This window comes from Cucurbita maxima, unplaced genomic scaffold, assembly GCF_002738345.1.
Source record: "Cucurbita maxima cultivar Rimu unplaced genomic scaffold, Cmax_1.0 Cma_Scf00024, whole genome shotgun sequence".
NCBI lineage: Eukaryota > Viridiplantae > Streptophyta > Magnoliopsida > Cucurbitales > Cucurbitaceae > Cucurbita > Cucurbita maxima.
The window spans coordinates 1,646,729-1,666,003 of record NW_019272040.1 but is presented as its reverse complement, the minus strand read 5'-3'; the positions used below and the strand labels follow the sequence as shown (position 1 = coordinate 1,666,003).

Below are 19,275 nucleotides of genomic sequence, written 5' to 3'. Positions count from 1 at the left end.
ATAAAAACAATAATATATACTTTTATTATATTTACCAAATTTTAATTTAAATAGAAATGAAGAGTGTGAGATCCCACATCGGTTAAAGGGGGAACGAATAATTCCTTATAATTGTGTGAAAAACTCTTCTTAATAGACACGTTTTAAAAATCGTGAGATTAACGAAGATATGTAACGGATCAAAACAGATCAATTTCAATACGAGTTAAGTTGAATTGCTCGAATTTTTCGAGTTATTAGATCTTTTGAACATTCCAACCCTACCTATCATAACGTGACAACATCCTAATAATCGTTCAATTAACGCTGAAATCTCTCGAGATTCACATGGCTCCTATTGAAAAAGAGGGCTACAACTCATATCCATATGATACTCATCATCACTCTCGTGCTTTAGTTTGGTGAATGTGTTCCCATTGATAGTAATAATGAGTATCATATCCAAACACTCTCGTGATTAAGAAAAACTTAAAAGAATTGAAGGTTATTACATACACTAATACAGTGCATCTTTCTTTTTAGTGGCACGATCATAAGAACTTCAATGTTAAGCGTGAGCAATTCTCTGTTGGATAACCTCTCGAGAACTAACTTAGAAAACATGCAAGTGATGACAAAATATGTTGAAATGACTCGGATTGGCATGTGGGTATAGTTTTCACGGTTAAAAGTGAGAGGTAAATAGTGTGACGATGCTGCAGCGAAATGTCGAATTTGGATTTCGATTCCTGATGTAGATCATGGGCATGGAACGATCGTAAAAATATGAATTTATTAAAAGGTAAATTTTATAATAAGGTATTAAATTACATAAAATCAAATCCAATTTTCATATGCTTTTAAGATTATATGTTAGTAGAGAAATAATTTAAAATATGCTTTTACAATATACTTTAAATTGCCCTTTTTGAATATGTTATAGAAGAACCATATCTACACTAACATATCATGGGTTCTATCAAAGCAACAACTTGGCCAAGGGAATCGAATTGTGTCTTACACCTAAAAGAAAAAATGATCGTTGCCACGCATCGTACGTTGAAAGGACTAAAATTTTTCTTCAATTATCACAATTATACGGCTAAAATTATCTGATTACAAATTTGAAGTGACTTTTACCAATGATCGTTCGATTCTAAACCGATCAAAATCAAATATAACTTTTGGGCTTTTAGTGTGTTATAGTTGTAATTAATATGACATACGAGAAAGTTTCGAGGGTCTGGAATTAGCTGTACATCAGTAAAATATTAGGTTAAAAATTCAAATAAGTTTGTAAACTTTCAATTCTACGTATAATTCATATATATACCTGACCTACTCGACTTATTGTCGTCAATTCTACGTAGTAGCCCAAACTCGTCACTAGCAGATATTGTCCGCTTCAACCCGTTACGTATTGTCGCCAACCTCTAAGTTTTAAAATGCGTCTACTAGGGAGAGGTTTACACACCTCTAAGTTTCAATCGTTGTGAGACTTCACAACCTACTCCCTTTAGGATTCCAGCATCCTCGCTGACACACTATCCAGTGTCTTGTTCTGATACGATTTTTAACATCTTAATTTCAATAGATATTGTCCGTTTTAGCCTGTTACGTTTAAAAATCTACGAGACATCGTTCAAGTTCATGGGTTAAATTTTTTTCGAACTAAACTTGTGATTTAATCAAAACTCGTGTAGAAAATATTGCCATCAATTCAAAGATTGAAAATGGTGGTATTTAAAAACTCAATATTCGAAAGTTAAAAGGAGAAAAAGTCATATATTCTTATGCAAATTTTTCATTACTCTACCGCATATAGCTCTATCAAATCAATCATTCCGAGAACCTTTATAAGTTTTATATTAATTATTATCATAAAAAATAAGCTGTTGTTAAAGATATGATAGCCCCTCCACAAATGAGTATCATCTTCAAAGATTTTGAGTACACATTTCAATATCAAGTCTATAAAAGGCATACCCCTCCTTGACCCATAACACATTGCAAATTCTACTCATTTTACTTCAAAACTTTCAAGAGAAAGAGAGATTTAAACACGAAATTTGCCCTTAAAAACTTCCTTATTGCTCCAAGAAAACATTTTTTTGATCAAATTCTCTTAAAAGGTGATGCTTCTCTCTCCATATGTTCATATTTTTTTTTTTTGTTTGATATTTTTTTTGATTTTGTTTGATAAATCATGAAATATTAGGGTTCATCATGAATGTGTCTACCATGTTCATGAGCCAACAAATCACTCAACAACCATTGATAAATCTTCCCCCTCGAAGAATTAATACCAACCCTTTCTTCAACGTTAGGAAGCTCGAAAAGGAGAAGGTGGTGATTGTGATCGGCGCCACTGGAACGGGAAAATCTCGACTTTCGATCGATATCGCTACCCAATTTCCGTCGGAAGTCATCAATTCTGACAAAATGCAAGTCTACGATGGTCTGGATATAGTAACAAATAAGGTCACTAAACAAGAACAACGCGGTGTGCCTCATCACTTGCTTGGAATTATTGATCCTTTCTCTGACTTCTCGGCTACCAACTTCTCTGATATGGCTATGCTTTCTTTGGACACTATTCTCGGCCGTGACCGTCTCCCAATCATTGCTGGTGGCTCGAATTCTTACATTGAAGCTTTAATTGACTCGAACTTTCAATCGAAATACGAATGTTGCTTCCTTTGGGTGGATGTGTCAATGCCTATACTTCATTCCTTTGTATCCAAACGAGTTGACAAGATGGTAGCGAACGGGATGGTCAACGAGGCCAAAGAATTCTTTGATCCCGCTGGTGATTATTCTCGTGGGATCAAAAGGGCAATTGGGGTTCCCGAATTCGACTCGTATTTTCGATATAGATCATTATTAGACGACGAAACTCAAGAGAAACTTTTGCAAGAAGCTATATCAAAAGTAAAGAAGTACACGTGCAAGCTAGCATCGAGGCAAATGGGAAAGATCCAACGGCTGAGAAACATCAAGGGGTGGAAGATACACAGATTGGATGCGACCGAGGCCTTTAAAAAACAAGGGAAAGAAGCAGAAGAAGAATGGAACAAGCTCGTTACAGTGCCTAGCACGACGATAATCGAACAATTTCTTCACTCTAACGTCATCACCACAAACGTCCCGACGAATTTAGCGTCCCTCCTCGGTCTGCCGAGGAAGAGAAGTGCAGCCATTGCAGCTGCAACTCCTTGAACAATGAAGCCAAGAAAATGGTGCACATGGAACAAATTTTGAAGGGACTTTCAATGCTATAGGATCAAATATTGGACGGTCAAGATTAAAAAGGAATATATACATTACAAAAGCTAAATCATTTAGAGATGATTCTATATTGTGTGTATTTTATTTATCATTTTTCTTCTATAATATTATAAATAATGAAATTTTGTTCTTATTCACGATAGTTTCTTGATTTTCTCCGAAATAATTCATTCCGATCTACGACTATTTGATCGAGATCGAATAGCTATAACAGATTTATGATCGGAATCCTGTTTCGAGTACACCTATTTTAGTAGCAACTGTTCTAAAGTCGGTAAGTCTAATTCAAAAACAACTTTACTTGATATGTCTCAATCAATGTGTTTTCGCTAGTACCGTGTTGCTAAAGTCAATTTTAGAAATTAGGAGTCCAGAATGAAACTCGCAAATCTCCTCTTCATGACACCGTGTATTTGAGTTTGTTTTGACCCGTTACGTTATCATTGTCAACCTCATGGTTTTGAAATGCATCTGTTAGAGAGAAGTTTTCATACCCTTATAGGAAATGTTTTGTTCCCCTCTTCAATTGATGAGGGACCTCACAATCCACCCCCTAGGAGACCCAACGTCTTCGCTAGCACGTCACCCGTTGTTTGGCTATGATATCATTTGTAACAGTTTGAGACCACTGCTAGTAGATATTGTCTATTATGACGTGTTATGTGTCGTTGTCAATCTCACAATTTTAAACATATCTACTAAGCTCTTTTTAACTTAAACACAATGAATCAAGTCATTTTGACCGGTTCAAAAGAAATGTAAACAAGATACCTATTAAAATTAAAATCAAAATTTTGAAGGACACTCTCGAAATATTAAGTCAATAGACTATGCATATCAACGTCTTAATTGAACTTTGAAACACGAAGAAGACGATGCAATGCATGACATTGAAACTATAAGATTTCACATCGATTGGAGAGAAGAACGAAACATTTTTTATAAAAGTGTAAAAACCTCTCCTTAACATGCGCATTTTTAAAATGATGAAACTGACAGCAATACGTAACGAACTAAAATAGACAATACATACTAGTAGTGTGATTTAGACGGTCACATCAACAAAGCTGAGTGCAAAAATGTTTACAAAAAGTTGAAGGGTAGGATATGATGAAGATCCAAAATCTTTGTAGTTTTAAAGGCAAAAAGGGAGAATCTTAGATAAGAAGTAGGATATGCTTGAAGGGTAGCATTAATTTATTATATGGGCGTGGCGTGTGGCGTGTGGCGTGCGGCGTGGTAGCATTGCGGCAGGAGGATTGAGTGAAACACCACATGACGCAGCGCGCATGGTCCGGAGACCTGACTTTGTGGGCGACCCAGTGGGCACTCACACTGCGTAATTATGGTAGCAATTAAATGGAGTGGCTTGGAGGTTTTACTCAAAAAGATAAGAGACTGAATCCTTTTCAATCAATCTTTCAATTGTCTCATCATCCCTTTCTCATTCTCAGCTATTCCCTAATTTTATCGTCTTTTTTTTCTGTTTTGTATTATAGAGTTTAGAGTTAACCGAGTCATGTACGATCCACTAATTTATGGTCGAGTTGAGTTGGCTAAAATATAGCAATTCAATTCTTATTTGACTATTATACTTCACAACATAGTGGATAAATAGTTCTATCTTGCATATTGGAACATATGCACCCGAAAGACTTACCAAATCCAAACTAAACCTTGAACCTCATGTTTGGTCCAACTTAGTCCGATTTCTAATACATCATGCGACGATTCTCTTTGCCTTACATTTGTGTCGGTCTTATACATATGGTGTGATATCAAAGTACTTAAAAGCCAAATTTGCTAGTGTCTTTTTTGCAGATACGGTTCGTTTTGACTACCTCACCCTGTAAGAGGACTTGATATCCGAATTCCCAAACCCGCCTCAATTATCTAATTCTTCTTCCCTAAAAAAAAACAAACTTTTGGGACTACTTTTCTTCGTTTTTGAAGCTTGATAAGAACTTCAAAGATATATGGAAACTAATACAAGTAATAAAGAGCAAACATGCTCATTTCTCAAACGAAACAGAACAAAAGGCTAATAATATCATTAGGTAGTAAAATGTTGTCACCAATCCAGCAAAACAATTACAGGGCAGCAGTAAAAAGGTTAAAAGCTCATCAAAACCCACATTTCACACAGCAGAAACTTAACCTCAAACCCCACGAACAAACAAGAACAAAGAGAATTCTCTCTTAAGATTCCCTTTTGAAATCAACTTTAGTCTTAAACAATACCAGCAGGTTCTTTATTCAAACTTCTAGGGAAATAATTTTATCCATCTTCAACGTAAAAATAGCTATTATTAGATCATAACGACCACTCGGACGCTCTCGGGTGCTTGCAGGCATGAAGAGGAAGATCTATATATATAAATGAATATACAAAAGTTGCGATGGAGAGCCACCGTGTAATTTTAATGTTGAACAAGATGTAGCTGCTAATAATATAAGTACCTTACATTATGTTGTGAGTTAAGAAGATTTCAAATGGACAAGGAGAAGAGGAGGAAAAAACAGGGATGTCGAGAAGCACCGTTACGAGTTCGTTCTTAATGGATGAGCTGACCATTACTTTGCTCGAGAGGGAAAATATCCACGAGTTCTTCCATAACTAAGGCATGGAGTTGAGGAGACAGACAACTGCCCTTGTATATTGGCAAACTACCCAGTGAAGGCCTTTCCAAGTGATAAGTTATGCTAAAAAAATTGGGGACTCGAGCGTGCGTTGCGTTCTAAATTAAAAGAAAAATCGGAAAAACTGCATAAACAGCCTACATAATTACAGTTCTCAACCATCCGGAAAAACTGCATAAACAGCCTACATAATTACAGTTCTCAACCATCTCTACAGGATGATATATTACCTATGTACACCCATCAGCAGCACACGTGGATTCCGATCTCACATGCACCCTTGAAGAACCGTGTCGACATCTTAAGGAGTAAGCTAAAAAATCGTTTCTACCTGCAACACCCAATGGTTTATGCAGTTAGCTTAAAGCTTAAAAAATAATAATAATAATAAACTTTGTGACAATTAGTTACCATTTCTAGTAATTAGATTATGTTTCTTCATCTTGGTCGCCAAAAGCTAGGTCCTGAAATACAAAAAAGAACAAATGAACAAAGAGTACATTCATCTTAATGGTTTTTTATGCTTCAGCAGTGATATCATTCATGTCAAATGGCATCAAAATTATATGATATGATTTGATTTATGTATAGATGAAAAGAACGGCTATAAAATTAGTCAGTCACCTCTATTTGAAACACGCACGGGACCTTCATAAGGTTGTCTATAAGGCATAGAGTTTCTACTGTTTATATCTCGAGAGGGAAATCTCCAGCGCTGGCTATGTACTCTTGTCGGTTCACATGGAGTTCCACCGCAAGAAGCAGGACCGTAGGATGTTCTTGCTCTATCGTGATAGCGAGAACCTATAATAAAAAAAGACAGAGGGAGTCAACATTAAAATGTTGCACCAAAATTAAAAAAGATACATGGATACCATGGCTACAAATTTTACATATCTCTCGTATTGGTCCGTCAAATATGCTACAAACTTTACCGTAGAAAGGTCGCGGAATCCTCCAGCTCTCATGTGGCTCATAGGAGTAATGTCTCATTCTTTCATGGTCATTGTAGAAGCTTTCGCCATCCGTATCTTCAGCATAGCGAAATCTACTTGAATAAGAAGTGGGTGCGTCCTCCCATCGAGGCTTCATGCGGTGGTCTCCATGGACATAAGTAAACTGATCTTGTGGTGGAGGATGGGGTGGTCTTAAGGGGTAAGCCTTGTTCGGCAATACAGTAGAATCATCACGCTGGCCATTATTCAATACTCTAGCAGGGATATTGCTGAAGGATCGAGGAGTAGATTCAGGCATCTTCATCTGAAGATCTCTGCGCTCTGATGCGGGGTAGTGAACCGCATCACTTGTTCTTTGAGTAATCCCAAATGCATTTGATGAAGCAGGATAATGTACCGCATCACTTTTTCTTGGAGTCGTCCCAGATGCATTTGATGATTGAACCACAGGTTGCATCGAATTACCTCGAACATTCTGCATGATACAAACCATAGGGAAAGAAATAGAAAATTTTACGTTAAATGAAAAGAAGAATAAATGAAGCAAAAGAACAGGTGCTAACATTTGTCTCCATATAGGAGCGCTCCAACTCAAAATCGCTGGCACATGAATCACTCCTGGAGAATTGAGGAGGCAAAGGCGGAGGCTGGGGAGGAGGGGATGATGGAAGTGGTGGGCATGACCGCGGCACATCCTGAGGTAGCGGAGGAGCTATAGGTAGAGGAAAATGCTGCTCGAACTTTTCATGCACAGCCTCAACGACATTTACAACTACGGAATTAGAGGAACTCATTTCAACTTCACAAGGGGGAGCAACATCTTCCATTTCAAGCTCACCATCAACATCTTCCAGAATATGCCTACGCTTCTCCGTTACAGGAACAGTCTCAAGTTCTTCACAAGCTTGAGGTGTATGCTCAGGAGTAACAGCCTCAAAACTTCCTCCATCAGAATCACTTCCCTCATCTTCGTCCTCGAGCATTCGAGGCATGCAGAAACCAGGAATTTGAAAGCTTGAATTGCTACAATTGGTAAAAATTATCAATGAACCCATTCTATAAGTTACAGGTTATTTAATGAAAAGACTATTTTCTTATAGGTAAAAAAACCAATATATTCAAACCTTCCATATTCATCAACAAGCATGCCCTCCATTTCCCTGAGAGGATCATCCAATGACCTCTCTGTTCTAGATGAACGCCGAGAGTAGGCACCACTGGAGGATGAGCTACTGAGCGACTCCAGTTCCCGGATATGATGACGAATTATTGATTCTGGAAGGACCCCTCTCTGTGACCAAAGTCTTAAAACCTGTGGCAGACAATGAACGGTGAGTAAGCCAAAATATCGATATACTCACCAAAATATCGATATTGAAAGAAGAGATGGAACGAAATATCATTCCAAGTACTTAGAATTATTGAAACCTTAATGCACTGTTTACGATTTTCCTGTGCACCGATTCCAGGAGGAGCAACAGCAGACAGGAGCCGTGAGAGCACAAACTGGATGGCCGGTGGATAAATATCTGCAACATTGCCTGTAGCATTCACGAACATCTTCATATAAAGTTTAGAAGAAAAAATCTTCATTAAAACATAACATTATAATACTGCCAGAAGAGAATTAAGGTCATCAAATGAATTGCCTTTTAGATTTTGAGAGCTTTGCGTGATTGAATCGATAAGAAAGAACAGGTCCAACTTTTTATGTAAGCTTGATTCCATGTCCAGAGTCCGAGTGAGTACTTCAACCACCTAGAGAGAATTTCGATTCAAAATAATGAAAAAAAACCTCAAATAATAACTAGAAGTTGAGAAAAGAAATTATTCAATAATGCCCAATAACGCAGCATCTGAAATTTCCAACATAGTTCAATTTACTCACTGATCAGGGATCAGAAGATGCAGTCGTTTTTCGTAACATTTCTAGAAAATTATGGTGGCAGAAAGAAAAACAAAGTCATAATCTTTTAACAAGTAATATGCTCTTATTCTTACTTTTTCAGCATGTCTAGTAAGATTGGATTGTAAGATGGTAACTATGACCAGTTATCACGTCATGTAATAGATTTTTGACGGTGTCCGTTTTCTGATATCATGAAAGCTTTTTCATTACAGTATGGAGAAGTTATCCTCCAAGACTAAAATAGTCATTATTCGTAAAAAGAAGGATTTGTTTCTTTCAAGAACACAGCACAGTGGGCAGAGATACACTAGTAACGTTCAAATCCAATTATAAAGATGCAGAGGCTAGAGAACCTGCAAGAGAACCATGATAGAACCTATAATCGAAACCAGGCTAAGGGTACGTAATGTTGTATCATCATATGATTACTTGTTACAGTGCGAAAGGCAGTTTTCATCTTCATATCTCAGCACTTATTTAAATTGAAATCCATGTAGCAGACACTGTTTTGAGCAAAGCATTGGTGTTGGACATGTGTCAATCTCGGACACACTGGACATACAATACACTTAGCATTCAGTACAGGACACTTTTGTAGGAACAAGGAAGAAAAGATAAGAAATCTTAAATAGAAAGACAGTTATTTAGTCAAAAGTAGTACATAAATCAAGGAACTAAGCTGCACACATGAGCTAAAGAGGGAGAAAAAAGCCTGATGTAAACAAAACTATAAAAAAAAAATAGATTTCACCAAATAAAATGTAATTGTGTAGCATGAGGTGATAATGATGCTCAAGAAGTAAGTTCAGTTCTAATTAGAAAGACTTGAGAACACTCAACTTAATTTCATTCTTGAAAAATATACATCATGGAGAATGGTAAATCACTTGTAATCCAATTTTTTTTAATAAAAAAAGCTCAATTAAAACATGTTCTGACAACAATTCCAGTTGTGCCAGTGTCCCTCGAAATTCAGTCTCTCCTCTCGAAAAAGGGAGATGCGAAATGGTTAGATAAATTTTCTCGCTTGCAAATTACAATTAGGAATGAAAAGGCATACAACTAGCGAGTGAAGCAACAAGAATCCAGAAATAAATTATAATACCTTGGGGCCAACACCAAACTTCGCACATTCAATAGCTACACGTGTCGCTCGACCAATGCTATCTTTAGTCCTAGTCAAGTTCCCAAGCATGGATTCGAAGGATGAAAGAGCAGCATGCGCTTCAACATTCTTGCCCACAGGCTTTAACTTTAGAGTCACTGCAGATTCAAATTTAACTTCCTCCAAAAGGGCACCCAAACTTTTCTTGTGAGTTAACCTAATGTGAGGACTACAACTGCTACTATTTACTAGAAGATGATGCCTAACTGAAATAGCGATAGGATCAACAGAATCCATTGCAAGAGAACAGCCTGTGCCTACAACAGACGAACTGGACCTTTCTTCTGATGCATCCTTTGCAACAACATGATCACTAGAAAAGAGAGATGTTTGGTTGTTAACCAAATCTCGACCGTTAACCTCTTTCACATCAAGCCTAAGACAAGAATAAAACAAGTATTTAGAAAAGACCGCACAGAAGAATCGTCCAATTTAAAGTATGAAAAACTGAGTTGTTAACCAAACATGGTCCCTAAAAGACTCTTGTTATATATTTAATGAGTTTAAATATAAAGGCTACAGTGAACAACGGGATGCAGTTTAACTATAGGCCCAAAGAAAGAGATTGTGAAGAATTTTTCAATCTATAACTGGAATTTTATGTGCCAATTGACAAGAAAATATAAAATTCACTCTTTGGATCATTTTCACATAAACATAAAAGATGAATGGTGAAAAACCTGTCAATACACAAATATTCAGCATCATTTCTACTTTATTTTATTAGCATTTATATATCAAGAAATTGTCATCCTCTCCATCTTATATCTGTTCAATGTATTCCCCACAAATGATTGATGTATAATGAAGAAAACTACCATCAGGAATGGGCAAGGGAGAAGCTTAAAATGACTTTTAATCTCTGAAGCAGAGACAGTGATGGGGAAGAAGAACGAAAAGTTTAAACAATCCATGGGTTAAAGAGAAAAGTATGAGAATTTCAAGTTTAATTATATTAAAATTTCTGTGAAGCAAGGCAGTATAAACACATAATTATGCTTACATGTTCTCTTCACAATTATCAGCAGGTGCAAGCTTCGGGGACTTAGCTACCATGGTACCATCTAAACCACACTTCACTTCATCAGATCCATTCTGATGTGAAAGATGAGCAATATCATTGGGACCAGTAACAAGTCCACAGCCCATCCTACCGTTCAATGAAGATTCCAAATGCTCATCAGGATTTTCAGATCTAACAAGATGTGGAGCAGCAACATCAGTGTTTCCTTCGTCATCCAGAGGAAGCAACTTCTCCACTTCACAACAATTAGATCTGGCATCTGCCGGTTCTCTGGAAGGAGACTCCTTTTTCACACTATTAATTTGAACTTCCGTTCTATCTGAATGACAGCCTACACGTGAATCACAATGATCTGCATCTTCAATATGTTTTACCCCACCTTCCAGTAGGATGTAATCCTTGGAATCCTGTTGATTTGGTAAATTTTGATCTGCTTGATGACTACAGTCTACTTTTACAGGTGTTTTGTCATTTGCCTCAGTGATCATGTCATTCGCACTGGTAGAAAATCCTTGATCATCCACTTCAGAGGGGTCATCATGGAATTTTCTACTATGCAGCCCTAAGCAATTGCCTTCTTTGATTTCCGTCCGGAAATGAGAGGAACTACATGTAGAAGTTGTGATGCAACCATTCATAGAAGTTCGCATGGATACAGTGGCTTCAGCAGCAGCCTTATCTTCTTCGGCCACATTAGCTGACATGGCCTCCAAAGCACGATGGAGGCGTTTTGATGGTGGTAAAACAGATTCACCATCAACTGATGAACAAAATGATTGGTCTTTCTTAATATTGCAAAGCTGAGACCAATTTGCAGAGACTTGAGTGCAAACCTTAGAAGGTGACGTGCAATTCGGAACATCATTTACTGCATCCAAGCCTCTATAAATACTACCATTGGAAGAATTTGAATAATTGGTGACTTTCCCAGCAAGATTGATAGCTATTACTTCCTTTTGGTTCTGTTCTTCTGTATCTGAATGTCTTTTACATTCTTCTGAAGATGATAATTTGCTCATCCGAACTCTCGCTCGTTTCACTAAAGGAAGATGTTCATCCCCATCTTCTTTGGAACATCTTTCTGCCCCCTTTTCACAATCATTTTGTGAACATTGATTAGAGTGATCCACCACAGCCTCCAAAATCTCCTCCTTGTCTTGAGCATCACCATTATCTTCAGATGCATCATTGATCACTCGTTTTCTGATTGGCTTCCTTTTCTTCTTGATGACTACAGCCTTTATATGGAGATCAAGTCCTTTGCCAAACTCAATATCTCTCTCCAAACACTCCACAGCAGTCTCAGAGTTCTCAAATTTACACCCAGAATCAATAGTGCTGCATTCATTCAGGCTATAGGTATCAGAGTCAGCTGTAACAATTTCAGAAACATTATCTTCAATGCTAACATTTGAAATCAAAGCTTCTGAAGTTGCATCATCGCAGTCAGATTCACCAGGTGATTTTCTGTTTCGCTTATTTCGTCTCTGTAACTCTTCAGGAATGTTATTGGCCACTATGTTCCCATTATTAGATGGGATTTCCAGGTGCTGTAACCTGAGCGACTCCACCCTAGATGAGCTTCTAGATCTCTGAACAGATACATTTCTCTTTGTGATAGAGCTTTTTAATTTTGATCCTCCAGACCTTTTCCTTGAAGAGGTACTAGCAGGAAAGGGTTGCTCGGAAAGAGCAGCATCAGTAGCTTCATCCCGCAAGGCCTCTTTATCAAGCAAAGAACTACCTTGTGCACTATCCAATACAAATTTTATAGGTAGAGCCGGATCACTTGTGTCTCTAGAAGAAAGTGAATTATTTGACTGCAGATTGTTACTATTTGCTACAGGAGCTTCTGTTTCATCTTTTGATTCAACATTGGCAGATGAATCTACAACACTACCCCCATTTACTCGAGCTACATCATCAGATGAGATAATCTCATCATTGTTATCACATTCTTTTAACTTCTCATGACATTCAATGATTTCCTGTACAGCACGAACAAAATCCGCTCCCTTTCCTTGACGTTTAACCAAAAGAGATTGCTTCTTCTCTTCAGTAAATTCTTCAACATCAGCAGGGTTACAAAAAGCTCTGCAAAAAATATTGATGAGAATAACATAAGTTTCCAGGTTACCCATGTCCAACTTGTAAGAGCAACCGGGAAAAGGGCACAAAAAAAAATCCAATAAATATTGATACTGTAATTCTAAGTAGAAGAACACTTTCTACCGTAAGTCCGTTAGGCTACAGAGATTTTGGAAATCTAAGGGTGGTTGGTTCTGAACCCATAAATCTTTATAGAATCAAATACAGTTTCATTGCCCCAGTTTAAATGTTACTGCGAATGTTCATGCGCCGAAGAGCTTGTGATTCCCGATAATACAATCACGCCTTTTTAAGAACTTTTGGCAAAAAGCCAAGCTTTCACTAAAAAAAAAATGAAAGAATGTACAAGAGCATAAAAAAAACAAACTCAACAAAAAGGAGTCCCACAAACAACCTACCGAAAGGAGCTTCGATCGAACAAAATTAAACCAAGATCATAATAGCCTAGTCGGCATCGCCACCTCAGTCTCTCAAATGCCATCACATGATCTCTTTACCCCTCTAAAAATTCTACAATTACTATCGATCCCCATGCCCTTTTAGGAATTGGCACCACACTCCTCTCCCAGAAGTTTACCAACCCCTAAACCTCCCAAACCCAATAATGTAGACACCACCTTCCAGTTAACTAAGAGAATAGTCCAACAGCCAATAATTCTTTTTATAAGAAACCATTTCATTCCTGATTGAAATTTAAAAAGACATGTATTATCCCTGGTATTTACAAAAGATCTTCCCAATTTTCAATGATAGAGGTATAACTATAGAAAGTAAAAATATTAGACAATCTACACCAAGATATAGCTTGGAAAACAACCTTGTCGAATAGTTTTGTGTAGGTCTGTGTCTTTTTTGCAAATCTTCTCTGATATCTTTCTTTCTACAGATTCCAAAAGAAAGCCATGATGAGGTTTTTCCATAGTAGGGCTTTTGCATTCTAGAAAGGGTGGTATGTTAAGGCCATATCCAAAAGATCCTTTACCTCCCTAGGAAATGTAAGATGTCATCCGAATATATAGAGAATCGTTGTCTGAGCACATGTGCATTGCATAAACAAGTGGCTTTGTGATTCGTTTTCTTTCTTGCATAATGGACACCAATTTAGAGAAAGAGTGATGTAAGGAATTCTTTTTTTTTTTTTTTTTTTTTTTTTTTTTTTTTTTTTTTTTTTTTTTTTTTTTTTTTTTTGAAGATTTTCACTTGTGCTAATGGCTTTATGCGCTATTTCCTAAAGGAAGAACTTCACCTTTTTAGGCTGATGTCCTTTCCATACTGTCTTTGCTAGGGTGCAATTTATTGCTTCTACTTTAACCCCCATGTCCATCATCAAGAATTTGGTAAAAAAAGACCCCATTAGCACTAGGGAGCCAAATCAGTGAGTCTGCTTTGTTTGACAATACCATAGGGGCAAGGTCAAGGCTTAATTCGGTCCATTATGTTGCTTCATTATCCTTTAAATTCCTACCAAGCTTCAAGTCCCAAAATTTGTTGACAACATTCTACATTTCTTTGATCATGGCTTTTTTGCTATGAGAGAGCCTGTAAAGAAGTGGATACCTCATGACTAGCGTGGTGTTTCAACCCATGGGTCGGTCCAAAATAAGTGCTTTCTCCATCACCCACCTTATGGCAAGTTCGGTTGGTCATGAGGTTTTGATGTTTCTTTATTTACTTCTAAGACCCTTTTGTAGAATGAGAGGTGATTTGATGTAGAAGTATATTGAGGCTTTATAAGATTTCTCCACAGGATCTTTTCTTCATGATGATATCTCCATATCCACTTGGCGAGGAGAGATTTGTTGTTCTTCCTTACCGAGAAGACCGAGGTCTCCCTTTTCTGTTGGGAGGTTTATAATATTCCATCAAACAAGGTGTGAGTCATCTTTCCACAAGTAGTTTCTGAATAATTTTTCTATATTCGTGGCTACTTTTTGTGGCTTTTCAAATAGAGACATGTAGTAAGTGGGGATGTTGGATAATGTGGCTTGTATTAGGGTGAGTCTTCCACCATTTGAAGTATAACATGATGACCATGTTGACAATTTTCTTCCTATTTTTTCAATAATAATCTTCCAAAAGGAAAAGGATTTGTGGTTTCCTTTTAGAGGTAGTCCTTGGTACATATTCGGCCATTCTCCCTTTTTAAAAACATATATGCTAGGAAATTCTTCAATAATCTTTGAGCTAATATTGATGCCCTTGATCTCTTTTTTTTGGAGATTGATATTTTGTCCAGAGAATCCTTCGAAAGTTTTTTTTTTTTTTTTTTTTTGGAGATTGTAGATGCCATTTTTTCATTTAAAAGAAGGAAACTTTAGAGTCCATGCAATTAAAACATGTAGTAGCCTTCTTTAGAAACCTATCCTTTCAATTATAAGTTAGAAGCCTAACTCAATGATTAGGTTCAACTGAAGTCTCGCCAAGCATCCAATGAAAGGTTGTCTAAACACCTAGTTCTTGTGAACAACTTCAAAGTTCAGGAGGCCTTCACTTATTTTGAAGCCATTACCCCCTAATCTACCTTGTAAGTGATCCCAAGGGGCTCTCCACTTCAAAAGACTATGGTACTTGTTAGTATCATAATATCAAGTTTTATAGTGCCTAGCGTGAAATACCCATACCATCATAAAGGATATGCATAACAAATAGTCGGAAACTTCTTAATATTTTGATTCAATGAAAAGTATAGCTCCATAAATATCCTCCCTTAAGAATATAACTAAATTGGAGCAACATACAATAGAAAGAGAGAAAGAGAAGGGCCACTACAAACACCCTGAGCAAATCCAACTTAATAATATTCCATTATCCTAGAAGAATGTCAAGAATGCAAAGGCACTGTAATCTTTAAAACAAAGTACCTCCCGTAGCCTCTTTTAAAGTGAAAGGAGTATAGGTGAAACCTATATCACCCTACTGCCAATAGGCTGCCTATCAAAACAGTCAATGAATGGCTTAGGAAGACATAAAGGAGAAAAGGAATGAAATCACTCACCCCAAGTTTATACTCCCCAAAACAGCATGTCCATCATCTGTAACCAGTGAGAAGATCGAGCTCAAAACACTCATCAAACTAAACTTCCTACGAAAAACTTGCTACAAATTACAATCTCCTTATTTAAGCCCACTACACTCCTAACTTCTACATCAAACTCATCTCCTCCTACTAACAACTCCGATTCCCCCTTGAGGTAATTTTTCGTTCTCTTATCCTTAATAACCTATGCTTGTTTTGTTAACTTCAATCTCCTGACACATTAGTCAATTGATCCAAACCTTGTAAAAAACCATTAATATAAGTTGCAACCTTACGATTGCTTGTATCAGTAATATGTATGAACTCCATCACGAGAAAGTGAAAGGTGAACGTAGATTATTTGATCGTGAATAAATGAAAAGGGTCACTTATTAGAAACTTGCAAGCAAGTATGAATAGCAAGAAACACGAAAAGCATATATGGTGAGGCCAACAAACAAACACGGTGATTCAGCAACTTCCCAGAAATATTTAATTTCAAATGATAGCAGAGTTATAAAGATTTGTTCTATAATCAAAATAACACTCCAAAGAAATTTGGGTCAGAAGTATCGAAAATGAACTCACATTTGCTGGGTTCCAAAGAAATAGACGAGAACTTTCTTCCAATCAGCTGAGTAACCCCATTTCTCTGGCTTGCTCACCTGTCATCAAAATGAGCTTGCTGAGTGCATTTAAATTGTACATGAAAACACAAAATCCACTATCTTTTCTATCTCAGAGAGATTAGTTGACATTTGATCCATAAATATTGACAACAAAGAGTCAACACTGAAATTAGCAACACGAAAGTGCCTGTTCTAGTAGTGAATTCACAGTACGGAATCATATAATTGTTCCACTTGCAACATCTTCTTCATGTTTGTTGCCTTGTGGGTCAATTCTAAATCGCAACAATAATTAGTACATCCACCATTTTCCAGCCCGCAAAAAGATTAATAGTCAAAAAAGAAAAAAAAAACCCAAATTTCCAGATTGTGTACATGTTATTCGGTTTCACAATCGTTAACCCGTCCAAATCTTCATAGCCCACAGTACCGTCGTTTTCCCTAAAACTTTGAACTAGAATTTCCAAAGCTTCTGAATTTATCTATGAAAACCTATATCAAATATCCATAAAGTTAAAATATTTTCTCAATCAGAACAACCAAAATCTAGCTAAGCTATCTCCAACGCTGTGCCAGACCAATAATCCTCTCAAAAGGCAAATACCCCTAAAACATGCAATCCCAAACCGTTACTAAAGCACAAAAGAAACCACTGCCCCATCCAAAAACAAAAACAAAGTTCAACAAACTCAACCATACCGTAGCAGGCCAAGCAGGGAATCCTTTCACTTTCGCCAGCACAAGATCCCCAACTTTCCATTGCCGGCGCAAGGCGGCAGCCACAGCAGCTTTGCCGGCGCCCTTTCTTCGACTCGGCGCCATAGCCACACCCAGAAAGGGCTTCGATTGAACAAAGAAACCCCACTATTTCAACTCAATTGGAAGCACAAAGCCACCAATTAGCAGAAATCGCCCGACGAATTGGAAGTTGTTACACCGACAAAAGAACTTCAAGTAATTAACAGACATTGGAAACCAAAACCAGTCGGATAAAGAAGATTCCAGTGACGGAAACACGAAGTGAGAAAAAAAGTTGGAGAACGAAAGGAAAAAAAAAAAAAAAAAAAAAACCCTAAAATTCCACAGCAAGAGAGACAGAAAGCCAAGAAAAAAACACAGACTGCAGAGTTTTTTTTATTTTTCTCTCTTCTTTTTTGTGGAAGGAGCGTTTTCACACAGGGAGATATGGAGAACACTAAAATACGCCGCGCGTACAATAAGAAACTAGTTTCACGGTGAATTCTAATATGCGCTTTTCTTACTTTTTGATACTATGTAAATAACACATGACCCACCAAACCAATCATTCGGCTCCGGCCCATACTTCCCAGGTTTTGGTGGGCCGGTCCACGAACGGTCCAGTCGGCTATCAAATTGATTCAACCGATCAACGAGACGAAGATATATAAATGTATTTATATCCTCACACATTTATAAATTAAATTTAAATTTAAATAATTGATAATATATTTATAGGTTATAAAGCTTGATGCATATTAAAGTGAGAATAAGCCATTATTAATTAATTTATAACATATTTTATTTTATAAATTTGTTACAGCTATTATTTTACACTATGATATAGTTTATAATATAACATATTACATATTTTTTTAATTTAACAAACACGACTATAATTTCATTTTAAAACAAGAACAACACAAAAAATATTTAATTATATATTTTAGCACGACAAATAATTAAATTTTAAAAAATATGTTTCATATAAAAAAAAAAATTAAATTTTTATAGCCTATTTAATAAGTTTTTGAAGTTATTTGGTATTAAATGAAAATTAAACTAAAAAAAGGTAATATTTTGATATATAAAATCTAAATAAAATTTATTCTCAAAATTTGGAGACCAGAAAAGTAATTTTTCCAAATTTAGGAGATTTATAATTTTTTTTTTAAAGAAGAAAATGATCCTCATAAATATAACATAAACGAATTTATTATATTTTTATAGTAATAACAAAAAATTATTATCTTAATTATACGTTAAATTTTGATTATTTCCAGTATTGCCCTTGGAGTCCAAAAATAATTATTATTAATTAATTGCCCTATTAAAAAACATTTTTTTTCTTAACTACGTTTTGTTTTAAAAAGTTTTTTTTTTTTATTACAAATTTTAATTTTGTATAAGAAAAAAAAAACTAATTTTTATAATTTGTAATTAATATTCTAAATAAATATTACACCTATTGTTGGATGAATAGAGGGTCGAGACTGGTGGGTCTTGGAGTGTCGATCAATAACCACATCACATACGTAGATTTTTTTATGAATGTGTAGCGAGCTCACTGTCTCGTTTCCAAGAGAACGTAGCAGGAGGGATAACCTACCCATATAACCAACGGGGAGAATTACACTATTAACGGAGATTGCATAACAGAAATGCCTCATTAATTAGTTGAACTTTATTCATATTCAAATATTTTATATCAACAAAATAATTATTTATTTTTATCAAATTGAACCACTAAATTTGGTTATTCCAACCTAAAAATAAGAAATTTAAAGTCAATTGTAAATATAATTCAACTCATTGTGGAAGG

The 19,275-nt window shown here is 36.3% G+C and overlaps 2 protein-coding genes across 3 annotated transcripts; one reads left to right on the top strand and one right to left on the bottom strand.

Moving 5' to 3' along the window:
* The first annotated feature begins 1,963 nt into the window (after nt 1–1,963).
* Nucleotides 1,964–3,402, top strand: LOC111497849 (adenylate isopentenyltransferase 3, chloroplastic-like). The gene is made up of 2 exons (XM_023148828.1): nt 1,964–2,111; nt 2,198–3,402. Exon 2 carries the CDS (start codon nt 2,206–2,208, stop codon nt 3,196–3,198), a length of 993 nt encoding a protein of 330 aa, XP_023004596.1. The 5' UTR covers nt 1,964–2,111; nt 2,198–2,205; the 3' UTR covers nt 3,199–3,402.
* Nucleotides 3,403–5,609: 2,207 nt separating this feature from the next.
* LOC111497743 (protein HUA2-LIKE 2-like) lies at nt 5,610–17,852 on the bottom strand. Of its 2 annotated transcripts, XR_002720661.1 has the most exons (13): nt 17,415–17,852; nt 16,675–16,751; nt 10,941–13,055; nt 9,878–10,313; nt 8,513–8,621; nt 8,292–8,404; nt 7,988–8,175; nt 7,427–7,886; nt 6,843–7,338; nt 6,532–6,711; nt 6,319–6,371; nt 6,092–6,238; nt 5,610–6,044 (listed from the first exon to the last, which is right to left on the bottom strand). XR_002720661.1 is itself a non-coding variant. In XM_023148661.1 (12 exons), exons 1-11 carry the CDS (start codon nt 17,535–17,537, stop codon nt 6,346–6,348), a joined length of 4,323 nt encoding a protein of 1,440 aa, XP_023004429.1. In that variant the 5' UTR covers nt 17,538–17,852; the 3' UTR covers nt 5,610–6,238; nt 6,319–6,345. The 2 variants fall into 2 exon arrangements, 1 of the variants encoding a protein (XP_023004429.1); XM_023148661.1 differs by having other exon boundaries at nt 5,610–6,238.
* Between the last annotated feature and the right edge of the window lie 1,423 nt (nt 17,853–19,275).